This window comes from Mugil cephalus, chromosome 13 (genome assembly GCF_022458985.1).
Source record: "Mugil cephalus isolate CIBA_MC_2020 chromosome 13, CIBA_Mcephalus_1.1, whole genome shotgun sequence".
Taxonomy (NCBI): Eukaryota; Metazoa; Chordata; class Actinopteri; order Mugiliformes; family Mugilidae; genus Mugil; species Mugil cephalus.
Genome location: NC_061782.1, coordinates 20,467,416 through 20,484,681, shown reverse-complemented (window position 1 = coordinate 20,484,681; position 17,266 = coordinate 20,467,416). Strand labels below are relative to the sequence as shown.

General features: G+C 42.7%; 1 protein-coding gene across 3 annotated transcripts in view; it reads right to left on the bottom strand.

Moving 5' to 3' along the window:
• Nucleotides 1-14,855, bottom strand: part of slc8a1b (solute carrier family 8 member 1b) — a 127,052-nt gene extending 112,197 nt beyond the window's left edge. Inside the window, exons 1-3 of one of the 3 annotated variants that reach the window (XM_047602517.1) lie at nucleotides 14,138-14,855; nucleotides 2,335-3,248; nucleotides 577-741 (exon numbers count right to left, since the gene is read on the bottom strand). In XM_047602517.1, the coding sequence (XP_047458473.1) occupies nucleotides 577-741; nucleotides 2,335-3,210 (1,041 nt within the window). In that variant the 5' untranslated portion in view covers nucleotides 3,211-3,248; nucleotides 14,138-14,855. The remainder of the gene's footprint in view (nucleotides 1-576; nucleotides 742-2,334; nucleotides 3,249-14,137) is intronic. The other 2 variants (XM_047602518.1, XM_047602519.1) reach the window with 2 other exon arrangements.
• Nucleotides 14,856-17,266: the final 2,411 nt, after the last annotated feature.

Genomic DNA, 17,266 nt, shown 5'->3' with positions numbered 1-17,266 from the left:
AAGGTCCAGTTCATACAGTATAAATAAACAATGTAGTCTAAAAAAGGAGAACCAATTTTGGCATCCATCCCCTATGAACTGCGCATGTCTTGATGTCCAAACATGTCGAAAACTCCTTGCACGTTTTTGACAACTGGTTGAATTGCCTAATTGTTTAAATAGAAATAATCCAAATAGAGCTGAGGGCAAAATAAGTTAACCATACATTAATGCAGCTTGTATACATAAACACAAGTAGGCCCTATTAGTAACTGTCCACAATAAGTCACTGCAGCAGTGACACAAAGAGAGATTCTTATCTATTTTTCATGTCCATACTTATTTCCATATTGATATTCTGTTTTAATGGCTTATTATTTCGCTTTTTGGTTTCCTTATGAATTAACCTTTGTAGAATTAATCTGAGAAGTTGTGATGAGACCATAGCTGCATTCATCCCTGAGACAATGGGAGCAAATATACAGAGCATCATGTGCTGCAGATTATTTTGTCATTTAATTTCCTACACAAACGATATCACAAAGAAAAACAGCCCCACCGGTGACAGCAGTAACAATAGATCCTCTTGCTACAAACCTCTTTGTCAGGGTGTTTCTGTTTGAGCTCTTTCAGGATCTTGGCCATGTCTCTCCGGGTCTCCTCCTCATCCAGGTCCTTCTCATCAAGATCCAAACCCAGTGGGCCATCCAGGAAGTCAACACCATGGGAGTTCAGCATCTTCCCATCCATCTCAATGTCCACCTTAAAATGAAACAGGAGGCACCTTAATCAATGATATGATTTGTCAAAGTCAAAAACCAGGAAGAGTGTGTAACAACTACTTGGTGAGTGTGGTGTTGCCATCAATCCTTATTAACTGTGTATTTCATGGTTTTATTATTACATCCTAAAGCCTCCTCATTGTTAATGACTCAAAACTCAGTTATGTCACAATGTGGATATTTTGTCTAGAGTTTAGATTGAAAGGATTTACGTTAATTTAGGTGAACAGGTCATACTTTGTGCTTATGGCTTTTATCAGTGTCATCTGAATGTTTATTGTACTTGTGAACATGGGATTTACTGGAAGACTTTGAAATAAATCAATCATCTCTATTTGAATGTCACTTTATTTTGCCTTCATTAGTGTAAATAGGTTGCTTTGTCGTTCATTGAGACCGTGTTTTCCTTTGAGGATGATATTATTGACGAAATGTCTTTAAGCACTTTAAACAAGACGGTAATTTAAAACTTCTTAATTATTAAGCCTCTTCTCTCTGGGATAGTGTTGGGTTTAATTCAGTGAATTTCTTTCATCAAGCATTGAAAGAAAGTGCTTTTCATGTACTAATGGAGCGCTGATTCCTCATAATTTAATCACGGAACTGCAAGCAATAATAACGTGAGCAATCAGAAATTTGGAAGAAGAGACACAGAGCAGCTCTGAATTAACTCGATGGTGAATGGGTGCGCCACAATACTGAGCATTTAATTAGATGTGTGCAATGCTCTGCATCGTCACACAAAGCATCAGATAATAGGCAAAACAGGATATTAAAGGTGACAATACTTAAAAGTGTATTCTAGTTGTGTGTGCAGTAATAAATTTCATGGCATTAGTTTACCTTGGAAGCATTCCATTTAGTAATACAGATAATTGTTTCAGATAAACGTTACTCATGAACTCACTTCCACCTACATAGAGCTCCTTATCTGTTTCACTGTGTGTTCAGCTAAGGGTAGCTTAATTAATTTTCACAGGTTGGGTGTTCTCTCCAAGATATTCCTTCAAGAAGGGCGAGCTCCCAGCATGACTGTTGGATTTTTTTAGAAACTCATTTTTGTAGCCTTTTAGCTTCTGAAATGCTGACCGACAAGTTACCGGTGGCAATCTGGGAGCCTGGGATAACACTGCAACTACAGGGTGAGAAGTGAGCAGGCAGATGTTTAAGCCAGTTATAAACAAGAAAAGGTCATATTATTTAAATGGGTGTGGATTAAACTGAAAGCGAGCTAACCTGTGGTGTGGAGAAACAAGTGCATAAGAGATGTAGTATGGAAAGTACGGATTTGGATCAGTGAGACACGCTGTAAACTAAACTGAAAGTTTTGGCAATAGTTTTGCTTCTAATGTTTGGTCTCTCTGCCAGAGTTTCACTCATGTGGTTTATTTGAAACCTCTTTATATTTCTAACTAGTCTGGTGTCTTTTTTGTACAGTTCCCAGATCTAGGCAACTTCCTCGGGAAATGCAATGCCAAAAGTCTTATAAGAGTTATTGGCATATTAATCCTATTCGTGCTGATTGCAGTAGTGACAGCAGCAAAAACAAGAGTGTTAATTCCTTTGAGCATACCTTTGACGGAAGTGGACGATCACCCTCGGTCTCAATGATCATCCCACGTTGCTTGCCAGTACGGTAGCGCTTGTACACGTACTTGTAAAACAGCAGGCGGCGGTCAGCGATCCAGGCAAACACCACACAGATGGGGAAAAAGAGGAACGTGAGCAGGCCCTCCCACACCTGCACGACGCCAGGGGAGATCACTGACAGGATCAGGTAGAGCCAGATGTAGGCGAAGATACTCCAGGTGGCCGTGACGAAGAAGACACGAAGGTGCTTGACCTTCCTCGTCTCACCGTCAGGCACGACGTACACGCAAATTCCGATGATGACAAACATGTTGAATGCGGCAGAACCCACAATGGTGGAGGGGCCCAGCGTGCCAGCGTGAAACCCATGACCAATGACTTCTATGACGGACAGGAGGATTTCAGGAGCCGAGGATCCCAGTGCCATGAGGGTGAGATTGGAGACAGTCTCGTTCCAGATCCGGACAGTAGTGGTGGTGGTCTCGCCGTTGGGTTTCTTAATGGTGATCTCCTTCTCCTGTGATGTGATGACCTCTATTGATGCCATGAAGCGGTCTGCGATGATTGACACACCCAGGAACATGTAGGCCAGAGCCACAAAGTATACCGTTGCACGGGCAACCTTGTCACCGAACGATGGATTTCGGGGCTCCCACACAGGTAGGATCACCCCCTTTTCACACTGCTCGGGCTTGCTGCATTCAGTTTTATTGGTGGACACCGCCGAAACTGAGCCACCCAGAGTCGCGTCAGGGGGGGCGCCGGCCACTGAGGGATGGACCTTCAGGAGGAGAATCACAGCAACCACTGCTAGCCTCAGGGCAGGCGACAAGAACGTGGAGCGATCCCAGATGCCCATTTTGTCAAGGTCAGCACTGATTAATGAGAATGTTGAACCTTTAAAGAAAAGAGAAGAGGGAAAAAATTTTAGTCACTAGCCAAATAAATGGTTTTCAGAATAGTGCCACATGTGCAATTGTTGGGACATTTATTTTCAACTCCTAGTCAACTAGTAACTCATAATATATCGAGATTCCGACACACATGGCGCTATTTGGCTTTTACATATGGTTGGGGTAATAGCCAGATTTATTTTTTTTTTTCCGAAGATGTCATGACAAAAGAGAAAAACACCAAGTACTGAAGTGTAAGTAAATCGTCCCTCTCATAAGAACGCCTCATGAGAAGCTCTGCAGGTAACAACTTCGCTTTGTTCAACTTTCAAGCAAACACTGCAGGAGTGAGAGGTCAAATCTGCATCTGTCTGAAAAAATCCAGCTGACACCGTGATGTCAACGCTGTAGACTTATGAGCGCCGGGTCTGTTCGCTACGCAACACTTTTACGTTCTACGCAAATTAAAACATAAATAGTTTAGTTCGCCTGGAGGCATTAAGTGCCTTGAAAACACAACCCCACAAAAAGGAAAACATATATTTCAGGTAAGGTGTTTGCATAGTTGTTTAAGAGCAGTGAGTTCAAATAACCACACCAAAGATAAACCCCAGCTCAGCACGGTGAATTTCCAAAGCAGTAGATTCTGAAAACTCCCTGCCACATTCCCACAGCAAACATACTCTGCTTTCCCTAAAATGACAAGGTAAGGAATGACTTTTTCTGATAAGAGTGCAGTCAGCACAGGGTTATAAATTTGGTTACTGTAATTAAAAAGTTTTTTTTAAATGCCTGTAAAAAAGAAAAGAGCGATGAGTCCTTCAGTATAATATTATTTTAGATCTGCTTTATTTCATTGTGTCATTGCTTCAGTTAGTGATTTTAGTTGTTTTCCAAAAAGCCTTCAGCACTCCTGCTCAAAAATCCTTCAGCTGTGGTTTATTCACTCAGGAGGCTAAAACACAATAAATCCCATGCCTGCATTTCATTCTGTTGTGTTTCGAGTACAGACGGCATCCTTCCTCCTCTACAATGAAATCTGGTGGCACCGCACACAACACTCAACCAAGTCACACTGTCTGCATTTGCCTAGCTCTATTAAAAAAAGGCACAGAAGCAATCATTGATGACTGTGTTTTAATAACATTTAAGTGCAATGCAGAGATTGTTTTTTCTTTTTTCTTTTTTACTTGCCTTAAGGCCCAATATCAGAGAGAGCACAAAGCCCATCTCTGTGAGTTCAAATCAGTAATTTGATTTTAATGTAACTGCTTTCACACAAACAAGATGAGGCACAACTGAAAGTAGGAATAACATCATTTGCCAAGAATCAATATCAATGAAGTGTCCCAGTAGGCCAGCACACATCATTCTCAGCACACTCACCACATACGACAAGCTGCAGGCTCATTTTCCATGAGGAAAATAATCCATCCATTCATACTTTTGACTGATTATGAGACCAGACTACGTAGAAAGTCTTACATTTTGTGTAATCCAAACTGCTAAATGTGTGAACGCATGCGAGGAAGACTAAAACTTAATATGATCACAAAGGCAGAAGATGCGTCAGTAACAACGTTTCCTCCTTCATGCAGATAGAAATTCCAGTTGCTTAAAGAAAACAAACATATCTGGTGATGCAAATTAGCAGTGAAATCCCAGTAAACAGGGCTGATTGGTGATTTAGTCTGCAAGAAGACCCGGAATATCTCTGCCTGAAAACGAGTAACTGCATTGTGGCTAAAAGGAGATCAACTTAACTGTGAGAGAGACTGACTAAAAGATATCAGTAGGGTAGATGTCGTATTCTAGTTGAAATGTTGTAGGTGCACATATTCTCTCTGGAGGTTAAAAACAAGCGCAACAATTCAAATGACCTGCCACGCACAAAAAAGAGGTGTCCAACTTAGTTTGCATATTTGTGTGTGTATTCCTGTATTTGGCAGGTTTGCCTGTCTCACGCTATAAAAAAGTGTATGGTTCTGTGTACGAATGGTTTGAACCAAAATAGATGTAGTATTGACAGCACGAGTTCCTGTCCAAAGATTTCTCCTCTATTACTACTCATGCATTTGTGAGCTTCCACTGTAAGGCCTGCTAATAGCTGTGTGTCCCTTGCTGCATCCCCCTTTAGTCAGATGTATGTTTATCTTGTTCCTCCTGTCCTCTCTCTTCTCTCCCTTTTTCTGTCTCCACGCGGCCGACCTCAAGCAGATGGGTCCCTCCATAGGAGCTGGGTTCTGATCAAGATAATTTGTATAATTACTGATGCTATATGAATAAAACTGAATTGAACTGGATCTTATTATTGTTCGTATTATCAGGGAAACCATAATATCAGTATTTGCATCTTGAGGTCTGTCTGGCTACAGGGCTGGACAATGATGCAGACACGTGACGCTGAAATCAGTTTATCCAGTTTATCCAGGCATAGCAAGGTCCTTCCTCCATATCCTCCCTTTCGCATCTGAACAAACAGTCAGTGAGGAAAAAAAAACTTTTACGGCTTTTACAAAAAGCCCTGCAGAACACAAACAATAATCCTTTCAGTTAGAGATCAATAACGGGAACTGAGACCTGAGGCAAAGATCATCTTAGATCTCCCCGCAAACAAGGTTCGTCCTCCTTCCTGCACGGCGGCATTCATTTCCCAGCAATTAACCGTTCACAGCCCATCGTGCGGGAGCAGCACATTTTACCAGGCATCAATAGTTACTTCACTTTGTAACGGTATTGCTCATATATGAAGCTGTAAATCTTCCTCCAAGGTGAAATTTAGATTTAATCAATGAGCGAATGTTCACTGAAGATATAATTTAAATATTTAGGTTAAATAAATCCAGTGTTCGGTTGTTCTGCTGTGCTGTTTCAAACACAGCGAGCTCAGGTGCTGCCGTGAGAGCTTTTTGCTCCGACATTAAGAAAATCAACCTTCAACAAAATTACACATCAAGTCATTTTAACTCCGAGCTCGTGGGCAAACAGTTTCCTCCTGGTTAATGGGAGGCAGCAGCTCCTCGCCTTCTATGGCCTTCTTGTGTAGCCACAGAAGGCTTTATGTGGCATTTCTAAGCGATCAATAATTCAGTGTGCTTTGGGATTTGGTTGTTTTCACTTAAGGATGTCATTTTTCTAACAGGCTGATGGCTAAACAGAATACCCTACAGCAGCTGCTCTCTACACAACACAGAGCATTTGCTGGAGCGTCAAATCTGGGGGATATTGAGTGAAAGGACAGTGAATGTAGGGTCCAATAATTCACTTTGAAAGAACATAAAATGCGAGAGTGAAAATGTCCAAGTACTATGTTCATTGTGTCTTTACGTGAATAAATGTACACACAAATGCAGTTTGTGTGCAGATGTTTCAGTAGAACATTCTTCTAAATTAGCTGTCAACGGCAAATCCACTAAACCTGCTCAACGACTGCACATTTATGTAGCACAGAGAAAATCCCATTTAAATGGGAGTCATTCTAATGAGATGCCAGTTGGAGTCAAGCAAATTCACCACAGGTGACAAAAACTGTCAAGTTATACCTCAGGCCTTATGTATTGTGGAAGCTAAGAGGAAATGAGTCCACAGAGGTTGGCAACTTCAAATGAAGACTGGTTTGAGCACTCGCTGTTCTCGATACCATTTTTTTTCAAGGGGGCTGTTCTTTTCATCACTTGAGGGAACCTACAATTTACCTCTTACTGGGAAACAATCTCACGCGAGAAGAGTTTTACAGGGAGAATGGCACTCCTATGTTTGTCAGTGACAGCTGATCTGAAGTCATTAGCTAGGTCATCTGGGGTTAGCATAAATACACAGAAAGGAGGTGGACTGTCCAAGACATCACGGAGACACATTTTGATTAAAACCCTCGTCTTTTAATGCTCATTAATCCAAATTGTCTTCTGGATCAGTGTAACCAAATGATGGGCGATTACCTTTACTGGTTCCGCTTTGATAGGACTGTGACAGTGAACTGGATAAAATGGAGAAGAAACTGGATGGGTTATTTGACAAAAGAGCTGCCAGAGTCATCAAACAACGGAAGGTTGAAGTAGCTTGCTGAATGGCAACATGTAGCGGTGGTATTTAGTTTGTTTTCAGTTAACCACGGACACAAGCTTTCCTCATTCAATACCGTTAGGTATGCATCTCAGCACAAAACAGCGAATGAATAAAACATAGCTAATCGCACCACATGCTGTAAACTATCAGCATATTGTACCAAAGTTCCAAAAACGAAACGCAGCTGGTTTACTAAACAGGAGTCATTGCTCCACTTTCTGTTCCCTGCTTAGTTCCTTCCCTCCAGCTTGATTAAAATTCATCCTCACGAACAGAAATCCTTGATAAACCTTGCTTACACAATCTTGGTTGCTTTACACTTTATCCGGAGATTACACTTCAGATGACTTAACATAATCACCTGTTCTGCTTTCAGCTTGTTGTTGTGCGACTCCAAAATATATCCTGCAGAAACGTGCGCAGCTGCAGATCCCACCCCCTCGTAAGGGTCATTACAACAGATAGAAAGGAAAATGAATGACCTGGCTTATTCATCAACAAACTCGAGGGAGTGTTTATTTGACTGCTGTTGATGCCAGACAGGCTCAGTTGCTTTTTTGGATTTTGAAAATTGAAATATGAAGTGTCAGAACATCCCGTCATTGTTTTCTCAGGTGTTATGACCTCAAAAATATGGCTGCGTTTCTAGAGGAAGACAACACGAGACAGAGTCGGTCCAGCTTCAGAGAAAACAGCCAGCACACACAGAAACTGGACCGCTGAATCCTGCTCCCCAGAGGTAAAAACAAACACATGATACATAAAGTTAGGGAAACCAAAACCATGTGCTGCATCGAGGCAAGCTGTTTCTTCTCTGCCCTGATACTGTCATTCCTCTGGAGCCTCAGAAGACGGCACCCAGAGGAGCCAAGAAGGCGGCTCAGTGGACCAAGAGGCAACAAAGAAGAGGGTGAGAGAGGATGACAGGGGAGTGCATAAGATATGAGAGAACCCAAAGAAATGCCTCAGCCGGCTGCTCCGAGGAGTGGCCTGTCTGAGATGCACTTTCCTAGCTAAAGGACACGAGGCGATGATAAAATATTTAAAGCAGTGAGCGAAAGACTAAAAGAAATAAGGCAAAGTAAACACGGGAAGGCAGGCATGTAAGGAGACTCAAGGAGAGAGAGATGTAATTTAGAAAACTGTAAGACGTGTGGAGGAAAAGATAATGAGAAAGAGACAGATGGGAAGAAAAAAGGTGACCTAACATACTCTAACCCCTCCTAATGGCATAAAACCGCAGGGATATTCCACTGTGTCCAAGCGTATAGACAAAATAGAGAGACGCACACAATAGCCCCTGCAAACAAGTGAAGATTAATGGTCTACATTTACCATCATTAGAGTGATGTTGAGTTCTGTTACCCTGGATCTGCCTAGCAGCAAATCCTTGAAACCAAGATGTCTTGTCTTATTATTACGCTTGGAGAAGAGGAAATGATCAGACTGGCAATGTAATACACAGGATTAGTTCCCACTGCCTAGCCATGTGTCCATCTATCCATCTGCAATATGTTTATCTGGGTGCAACAAGGGGCCGTGAACACAGAATACAGAAGAAAATTAGGACACATGTTCCCTTATTTACAGCTCCCATTGAACTGACCACGGGCCAGTGGCACGGGTAGAGATATTTGCCTTCAAAGATGGCTTCTATCTTTAGTCTTCAAAAAAGAAAAATGGATCTTTTGTAGCGTTCTGCCCAACAGGTTCTGGCAACTTGTCAAAGCCTCCATATACATTATTAACATTTGACAAAGTACCTGCACTTAAAGCTGCACCAATCAATACTCCACACGTTCCTGAAGCTCTAAGGAGCATTTGAATTACTTTGAGCTTCGTTTCGGTTTTACCGCCTGCAACTTTGCAGCTTTAAGTCACTCAGTCTCCTGACAAAATTGAGTTTTCAGCACGCATCAAAGGTAGACAAACTGACTATATGCCCCAAGTTGCTGACAGACAAAGGTAGCTGCTAGCTGGGGGCCGTAAATGGACATCTAACAGCTTCAGAGATCTGTTTCCTTGAGGATACTGGACACAAAATTGGATTTTATTCAATAAAAATTCTGTCTGTTGCTTTCATTGAGCTTGTAAAAATGTGTCTCTTTGGAGAATGAGCATAGGCCCTCGATTAATCGGACAGCAGGAAACACTCAAAAAATGCTAACATCGCTCAGCCAAACTATCACTGGCTGTCCTCTTCATTAGGCACACAAGTGAAAACTAATGCATTTTAATACAACTGTCCTGCAGTAAATCCCCATTTAGGACTGTTTTAATGTTTATTTCGTGTTGAGACAGCATCATAAGGGCTTTAATTTAACTGTCTGATCATTTTGGAGGATTTAGTTTGTGGTGCTGTTAAAATGCACTGAATTAAACGCAAAAGTGTTTCTGTTATTTAGTCTAGCCCATTGACTGAAATGAGGTCGTTAAAATAAAAGAAACATATGTCCGTATGACACAGTACAATTCAACAGTACCACAAACCACAGCCTCCACAATGAAAACACAGATACACAGCAGCTCTCTCAGTTATTTTAAACAAAAGCTGAATATTACGACCTTCATGAAGCTGAGATTTATTGCAGGATGGTCATATCAGAATGCACTGGTTTTCACTGGTGTACCTAATGAAGTGGCGAAGTGAATGTATAAACATTTTGTTCTGTTTCTGTGTACAGTTTAGGCCAGTGCTTCGGCCTAGATACTGTGTTTATAGGATTTCCAGTATACCATGCCACACTGCACTTCACTGTTATATGCTATGCATGTAAATATGTTGAATTCATTCACGCTTTATCGCCAATCCAATCGCTTGTGAGTATTGTTCTCTATCATATTAATATGATGTATTAACCACTGACTACAAGAGCTCTCCAGAAAGCTCCCATTTGGCAGAAAAGACCATATTTCCTGTAAACACCATTCCTTGTATCCAGGAGTTAAATCAAAACTGACTGGGTTTATCAGGAATAAACACATGACACAGATTTGTAAGTATTGTGTTTACTCTGATAGAAGAGTCTTTTGGCTTAGTGCTGTGAAGAAATCCAGCAAAACTGACCTAGTAGAGGCCATAGCAGTGCTTTATTCGCATCATTGCGATATAATGTGTTCATTTAATAACCGAGCTGGTATGTTTGTCAGTCTGACAGGGTAAGTGGTTTGTGTGCCAACTGTGTAATCCCATGGTAAAGATGTACTAGACTCTCACCGACCACTTTATTAGGTACACCTGTTCAATTGCTTGTTAACACAAATAGCTAATCAGCCAATCACATGGCTGCAATTCAATGCATTTAGGCATGTAGAGTGATCAAGACAACTTGCTGAAGTTCAAACCGAGCATCAGAATGAGGAAGAAAGGGGATATAAGTAACTTTGAACGTGGTATGGTTGTTGGTGCCAGACGGGCTGGTCTGAGTATTTCAGAAACTGATGATCTACTCGGATTTACACACACAACCGTCTCTAGGGTTTACAGAGAATTGATCTGAAAAAGAGGAAATATTCAGTGAGAGGCAGTTGTGTAGATGAAAATGCCTTGTTGATGTGAGAGGTCAGAGGAGAATGGGCAGACTGGTTGGAGATGATAGAAAGGCAACAAACTCAAATAACCACTGGTTACAACCAAGGAATGCAGAATACCATCTCTGAACGCACAACACGTCCAACCTTGAAGAAGATGGGCTACAGCAGCAGAAGACCACACTGGGGGCCACTCCTGTCAGCTAAGAACAGGAAACTGAGACTACAGTTCACACAGGCTCACCAACACTGGACAATAGAAGATTGGAAAAAGGTTGCCAGGTCTGATGAGTCTCAATTTCAGCTGCTACATTTGGATGTCTGGGTCAGAATTTGACGTAAACAACATGAAAGCATGGATCCATCCTGCCTTGTATCAACGGTTCAGGCTGGTGGTGGTGGTGTGATGGTGTGGGGGACATTTTCTTGGCACACCTTGGACCCCTCGGTACAAACTGAGCATGATTTAAATGTCACAGCTGACCATGTTCATCCCTTTATGACCACAGTGTACCATCTTCTGACGGCTACATCCAGCAGGATAATGCACTATGTCACAAAGCTCATATCATCTCTGACTGGTTCCTTGAACATGACAATGAGTTCATTGTACTCCAATGACCTCCACAGTCACCAGATCCCAATCAAATAGACCATCACCTTTGGAATGGGGTGGAACAGGAGATTCTCATCATAGATGTGCAGCCGACAAATCTGCAGCAACTGCGTGACGCTATCATGTCAATATGGGCCAAAATCTCTGAGGAATGTTTCCAACACCTTGTTGAAAGTATGCCTCAAAGAATTATGGCAGTTCTGAAGGCAAAAGGGGGTCCAACCTTTTACTAGCAAGGTGCACCTAATAATGTGGTCGATAAGTGTACATTTTTACAATCAATCAATCAGCTGCCACTTTACCAATCAGGTGCCTGAAAGCGACCCGTCCTCCACAGTTTGCTGGAGGAAGATCGTGAGAAGTATGGCCGGCTTGCAATCTGGTTCGTCGGAATGCGGTTTATGTTGTTATGTTACCTGTAATACATTTGTAACCCAGTGACCCTGACAGCAGTTAATGCGCACACCCACACATTAAACTAAAGATTTACACTGGCACTGGAGATTGCACATATTAACCTATCGGCATACAATTGAACAATGACGGACGGTGAGTTTGCAGCGAAGCCACCAATCTGCATATTGATTTATGACATTTTAAGCCTCTGGGTTTGATGCGGGTGGCTACCTTTAAGCTTACTAGCCACTGATTGGTGACACACGCTAGCATGCCTGTCTATGTCATACTATGCCTAAGGCTTATTACAGAAAAATGACATTTAAACAGGCTGACTTGCAGCATAACAGCAGCTCATCTGTATTTTCTCTTAAATTCCCTCGTCACTTTGCATTGAAGGAAGCTCTAAGTGGCCTGCCCTTGCTGAGATGACCCTGTTTACTGTAAACTACAGCCATCAGGGTTCCTTTAGCAGAAAGAGGCAGGGCAGCTTTTTAGTGTATGGGAACATATAGTAAAAATCTAGATGAAAACCAAATTTTTTGACTAAAACGTCTGTTTTGTAAAGATTTACCACAATTTAAATCTAAATTATCTGCAACATTACACCACAAAGGAAGACAAAATGTAACGGAGCAGGCTTGGCAGAAAGGTTCTAGAAATCTGTATGACAACATGTGGCGAAAAGTAACCGAAAAAGGTGTTTCTGTTTGAATATTTGTAGCACGCTGACCAGGATAAAGATGAGCCTCGGCTCGATCATTGTAGTCACTGGTTTATTTACAACATAGTGACCCAGCAGTTGTGACACTGTAGCAGCTGCAAACCTGGAAAGAGTCGTATGTGTGGCATTCTCCCTCAGCCAGGTCTCAATCTGGCCCTATCACTGCTTGATGCAGACCCACTGAGGGGTGGCCTGATTCTGGCATCAAATTTAAAAAAAAAAAAAAAAAAAAAAGTTCCGGAAAATGACTGCGCTACTCTGAACGCTTTTGCTGGTATGCTTAAAATGATGCATCACCGCTGCATCACAGCATGATGTTATATATCTCATCAATAACCAGCTGCATCACTGCTGGAATGTAACTAAAGACCCCTGGCTGCGTTTCTATTTTTTTTTTATTTTTTTTCCCCATTGTCATATATAAATATTTCATCTCATCCACAGTGGATGTGTAGGCTGTAGTCAGCTGAATAAGAATCGCCTTGGAAGCCTTGATGGTACCTGCCGCATGTGCCAAGCTCTCCTCACAAGACGAGGCGTCTGTAGTGTCACATCTGGGGATTGAGCCGCGGTCTGCTGCCTCCTCTAATGCTGTGTGTTTGTGTGTGCCAGGTTTACAGACACTTATCGGACGTGCTAAGCTCTGTTACAGTTGTATTTCCTTTTGTTTGACCGTTTTCCAAACATAGAAGGCAGAGAAGTAAACCCTCGGAGCTGTATTTCACGTTTACGACAAGAAATGCAACTGATTCAGAAACAATTAGTTCTGATTTGGAAACCCTCTGAAACTCGCATTTTCTCCTCAACCTGCTCTGCGCTGATGCGCAAAGACACTCCACCAGCGCCAACCGAACCGCACTATTTGGCGCAAAGGACGTGGGACCTGCAGAATTGCGAAATTGCGCCTCCATTCATCCTTTCCATTGATTACCATATCAGAGGGGGGGATTTAACCGGGACTGCGCATGTTTGCCACTCAACTTCCACACTGAACGCCTAAAAAAGGTGTGAGCGTGGTTATCTGAACGTGCTCTGCATTCGTAATTGTTATTCCTCTATGAATAAGTGAGGCGGGCGGCTGGACTTAAACATGCGACGAAGGGTGGGAGTGGAGGGCGAAAAAAAGAGAGAAAGAAGCAGCCCCGAAGCCAAAAGAATCAGCCTCTGGTGTTGTAAACTGCTTCCTCTTTTATTGTAAAACAATTGACAAGCACTTCTCACGTTAGTGATTTCTAAACCAGCGGTTCACTTTCTACCTTTCTCAACCAAAGAGGATGGAAAGCGCATTGTAGAACGCGTGATGGGGGAGGATGAGGTGAGGAAACATCGTCTCCACATCGCATCCAAACCCTTCCGACGCATGGTGCTTTCAAGTCTCCAATCGGGGCTCCGTGAGACCGAACCGTCCCAGTTGCATCCATTCACTCTACCTCCTTGCGCGAAAAAAAAAGGAGCTTTCACTAGATATTACCGGGAAATAGCTTAAGACCCCCCGCATTCATCACTGTTAACATCCCAGTTCCGGCAGAAAACGCACTCATAAAACATCAGAATCTCCTACCTTTAAATCAAGCGAGTGACCACAATCCGGAGGAGATGGTCAGTTATCAAAGCGGCACGGAACCTCTACTAGAAACACTAGCAGTGCGAGGAGTGAGAGGAGGAGTGGTGGTAGTAGTAGTAGAGGTAAGCCAGTAGTGGGGAATGGTAATGGAGACGCGGGGAGCTCTTATACGCCAGCCAAGACGGCGTATCCACCGAGCGAGACGCACAAAAGGAGGGGAGAGGAGTCCGGATTCCCATGCACTGACAGCTTTTTTTATCTGTTGCTGTTGTCTTCTGCGGTTGCCGACTCCTCGTTTCCATGCAGTGCGACCCGGGTGACCTGTATGATCAGATGACCGGAGCGGTGCTTCATCAGCACACCCGCATTCGCTGGGACGAGGCGCGCAGCACGGCGGACTTCTTCCTCATTCTTCCCTTCCCGTTTCCCCCCCGAGCTCCGTGCAGGCAAGAGAGAGAAAGAGAGCGAGAGTGTATGAGAGTGTGTGTGAGTGGGTGAGTGAGAGAGCGAGCGAGTTAGTAGTGTGTGTGAGCAGGTCTCTCCTTCGTCTGTTCCCTCACACACCGACTGAGGATCAGCTCTCCCTCCTCCTGCCCTCTCTGTCTCTTGTGTGCGCGCACGCCTCTCTCACTCTTCTCGGCTGAATATCCACTCACACATTTAGTTTTCTCTCACTCTCTCTCTCTGTCTCTCTCTCTCTCGCTCCTTTTCTCTTCTATATTCGCCTCATCCCTATTTCGCTCTGGAGACGGTCCAGAAACATGTCACATTCCGCTTTTTTCATTCCGCGGCATAAGTTGTACATCCCGTGTGTTTATTTCTACTCTCATTTAGCTTTGGGGATTCTTGCTTGTTTCTGATTGGCCAGCAGGTGTCCATTCAGATATTAAGCCGGGACACCAGAACAGCCGTCCCCAATCACAAGGGCTTGTAAAAAAGCAGATTGTGATTCAGTGCGCATAAAACTTAAAAAGCGAACATTTGATATCGTTTCATATGAAAGACAAACCCCTTTCGTAAAATGTGCTGAATACATAATAAGTAAACTCCGTGTATCAGTGGCCCAGAGCGCTCAGCCGTCCACCAATCACCTTAGCCGGTTCATTCATAAAGCGCACCCATAGCAACGAGGTTAGCCCCGCCCATTTTCTTCACAAAAGGTTTGTGAATAGCCTTCAGGTCAAGCCTAAAGAGCAATCTGAGTTAGGGACGTTCCCTGCTGGTGGTAGGATATGTGTGTGTGTATAACAAAACTCTACAAAGCAAACTCAAAAAATACAACTGACCTTTTTCAAATCCCAGTATTTGTTTCATATACTCAGCCGAGAGGAAGCATGGGGGAGTCACTCTGATAGCATAAATGAAACTACAAGATCCAAAAGTACAGTTTGGGAAGTTAGGGTCAGCATAAAACCCCTCATATTGCTCCATGGGCGCCTTGCACAACTGCACACTGCTCCAAGTGTGCTCACTTGGATGGGGAACATGCAGAAAGCAAATTTCCTGTGTGTGTGTGTCTACATGTGTGTACATACTGTTTATAGTCCTACATGGCAAATAACATTGATCTGATTTAAGTTCCTGATTTGTTTGTGGTTGTTATTTATTTTATTTCAGCGAGCGGCCATATGACTGCAAACAGACATTTTGAAGAGAGCCAGAGAGAGGCCTGGAAAGTGTAGGAGAGAGACAACGGCTGTATTTAAACAGACAATATTTCATCAGCTCATTTACTGACTAACGCAGAAATCCTTCTGATTAGAGATTCCCACTTAACCGTGAACACAAAATAATGAAAGTCAATCGGAACTGAACCTTTTTGCCTGATGTGGAGCACTGAAAATCTGACAGAAATACGACACATTTCTTTTTCTACTTTATTGACAATTCATTCAGAGCTACTGCATGCTTCTCTGCCTTTATTCCCTAAAGACTGTAGAGCTGTATTACCCAGTATGATCCCCTGTAACAGACAGAGCCTTAATGATTCGCGTTATTCGGGCATATAAAGAATGGCTTCACCCCCTACAGACAGAAACAAAAGGAGTTTACATGATTATTAGCCCCTTAGATTTTTCTACTGAATGGATCATCAGGTTCCGGCACTACTCCATCCATCTGATTAAAAGTGTCTTCTGATAGGGCCATTCTCTTTTAACTAAGACGGTTACACGAGGCAGTTTTATCCTGACAGGACGATTATTCAGACTTAGACAGTGAGACATAACTAAGTGAAAAGGAGAAGCATTCAGATCTTTTAGGGATAATGTTACATCTGATGCTTAAAGTTGTGATAAAAAATAAATGAGAATTAACAGAAATTACCATCCAAAGACGCCTGGGTGCTCTTAAAAGGTTACTCACAAATACATGTATATATACATATATCCACAGTATACAGTGGGGGAAATAAGTATTTGATCCCCTGCTGAATTTGTAAGTTTGCCCACTTCCATAGAAATGATCAGACTCTGGTTTTTATGGTTGTTTACTGGTTATGGGTATAGACAGAATATCAGTCGAAAATGCATAAAAAACACACAATCTAAAAGTTATAAATTGTTATGTATTTTATTAAGGGAAATAAGTATTTGATCCCCAAGCACAAAACAAGTCAGTACTTTGTAGAGAAACCTTTGTTGGCAAGCACAGCGATGAGACGTTTCTTGTAGTTGGTCACCAGGTTTGCACACAGCGCAGGAGGGATTTTGGCCCATTCATCTTTACAGACAGTCTCTAAATCCTTCAAGTTTCTTGGCTGCCTCTTGGAAACTCGGAGCTTCAGCTCCCTCCACAGGTTTTCGATCGGGTTAAGGTCTGGAGACTGACTAGGCCACTCCATGACCTTAATATGCTTCTTCTTGAGCCACTCCTTTGTTGTCCTGGCAGTATGTTTTGGGTCATTGTCATGTTGGAAAACCCACCCACGAGGCATCTTCAGTGTTCTTGCTGAGGAAAGAAGGTTTTTGTCCAAGATGTTACAGTACATGGCTGCATTCATTGGCCCCATAATGCGGTGAAGTTGCCCTGTACCCTTTGCTGAAAAACAGCCCCAAAACATGATGTTTCCACCTCCATGCTTAACCGTGGGTATGGTGTTCTTTGGGTCATACTCACGTTTTTTCA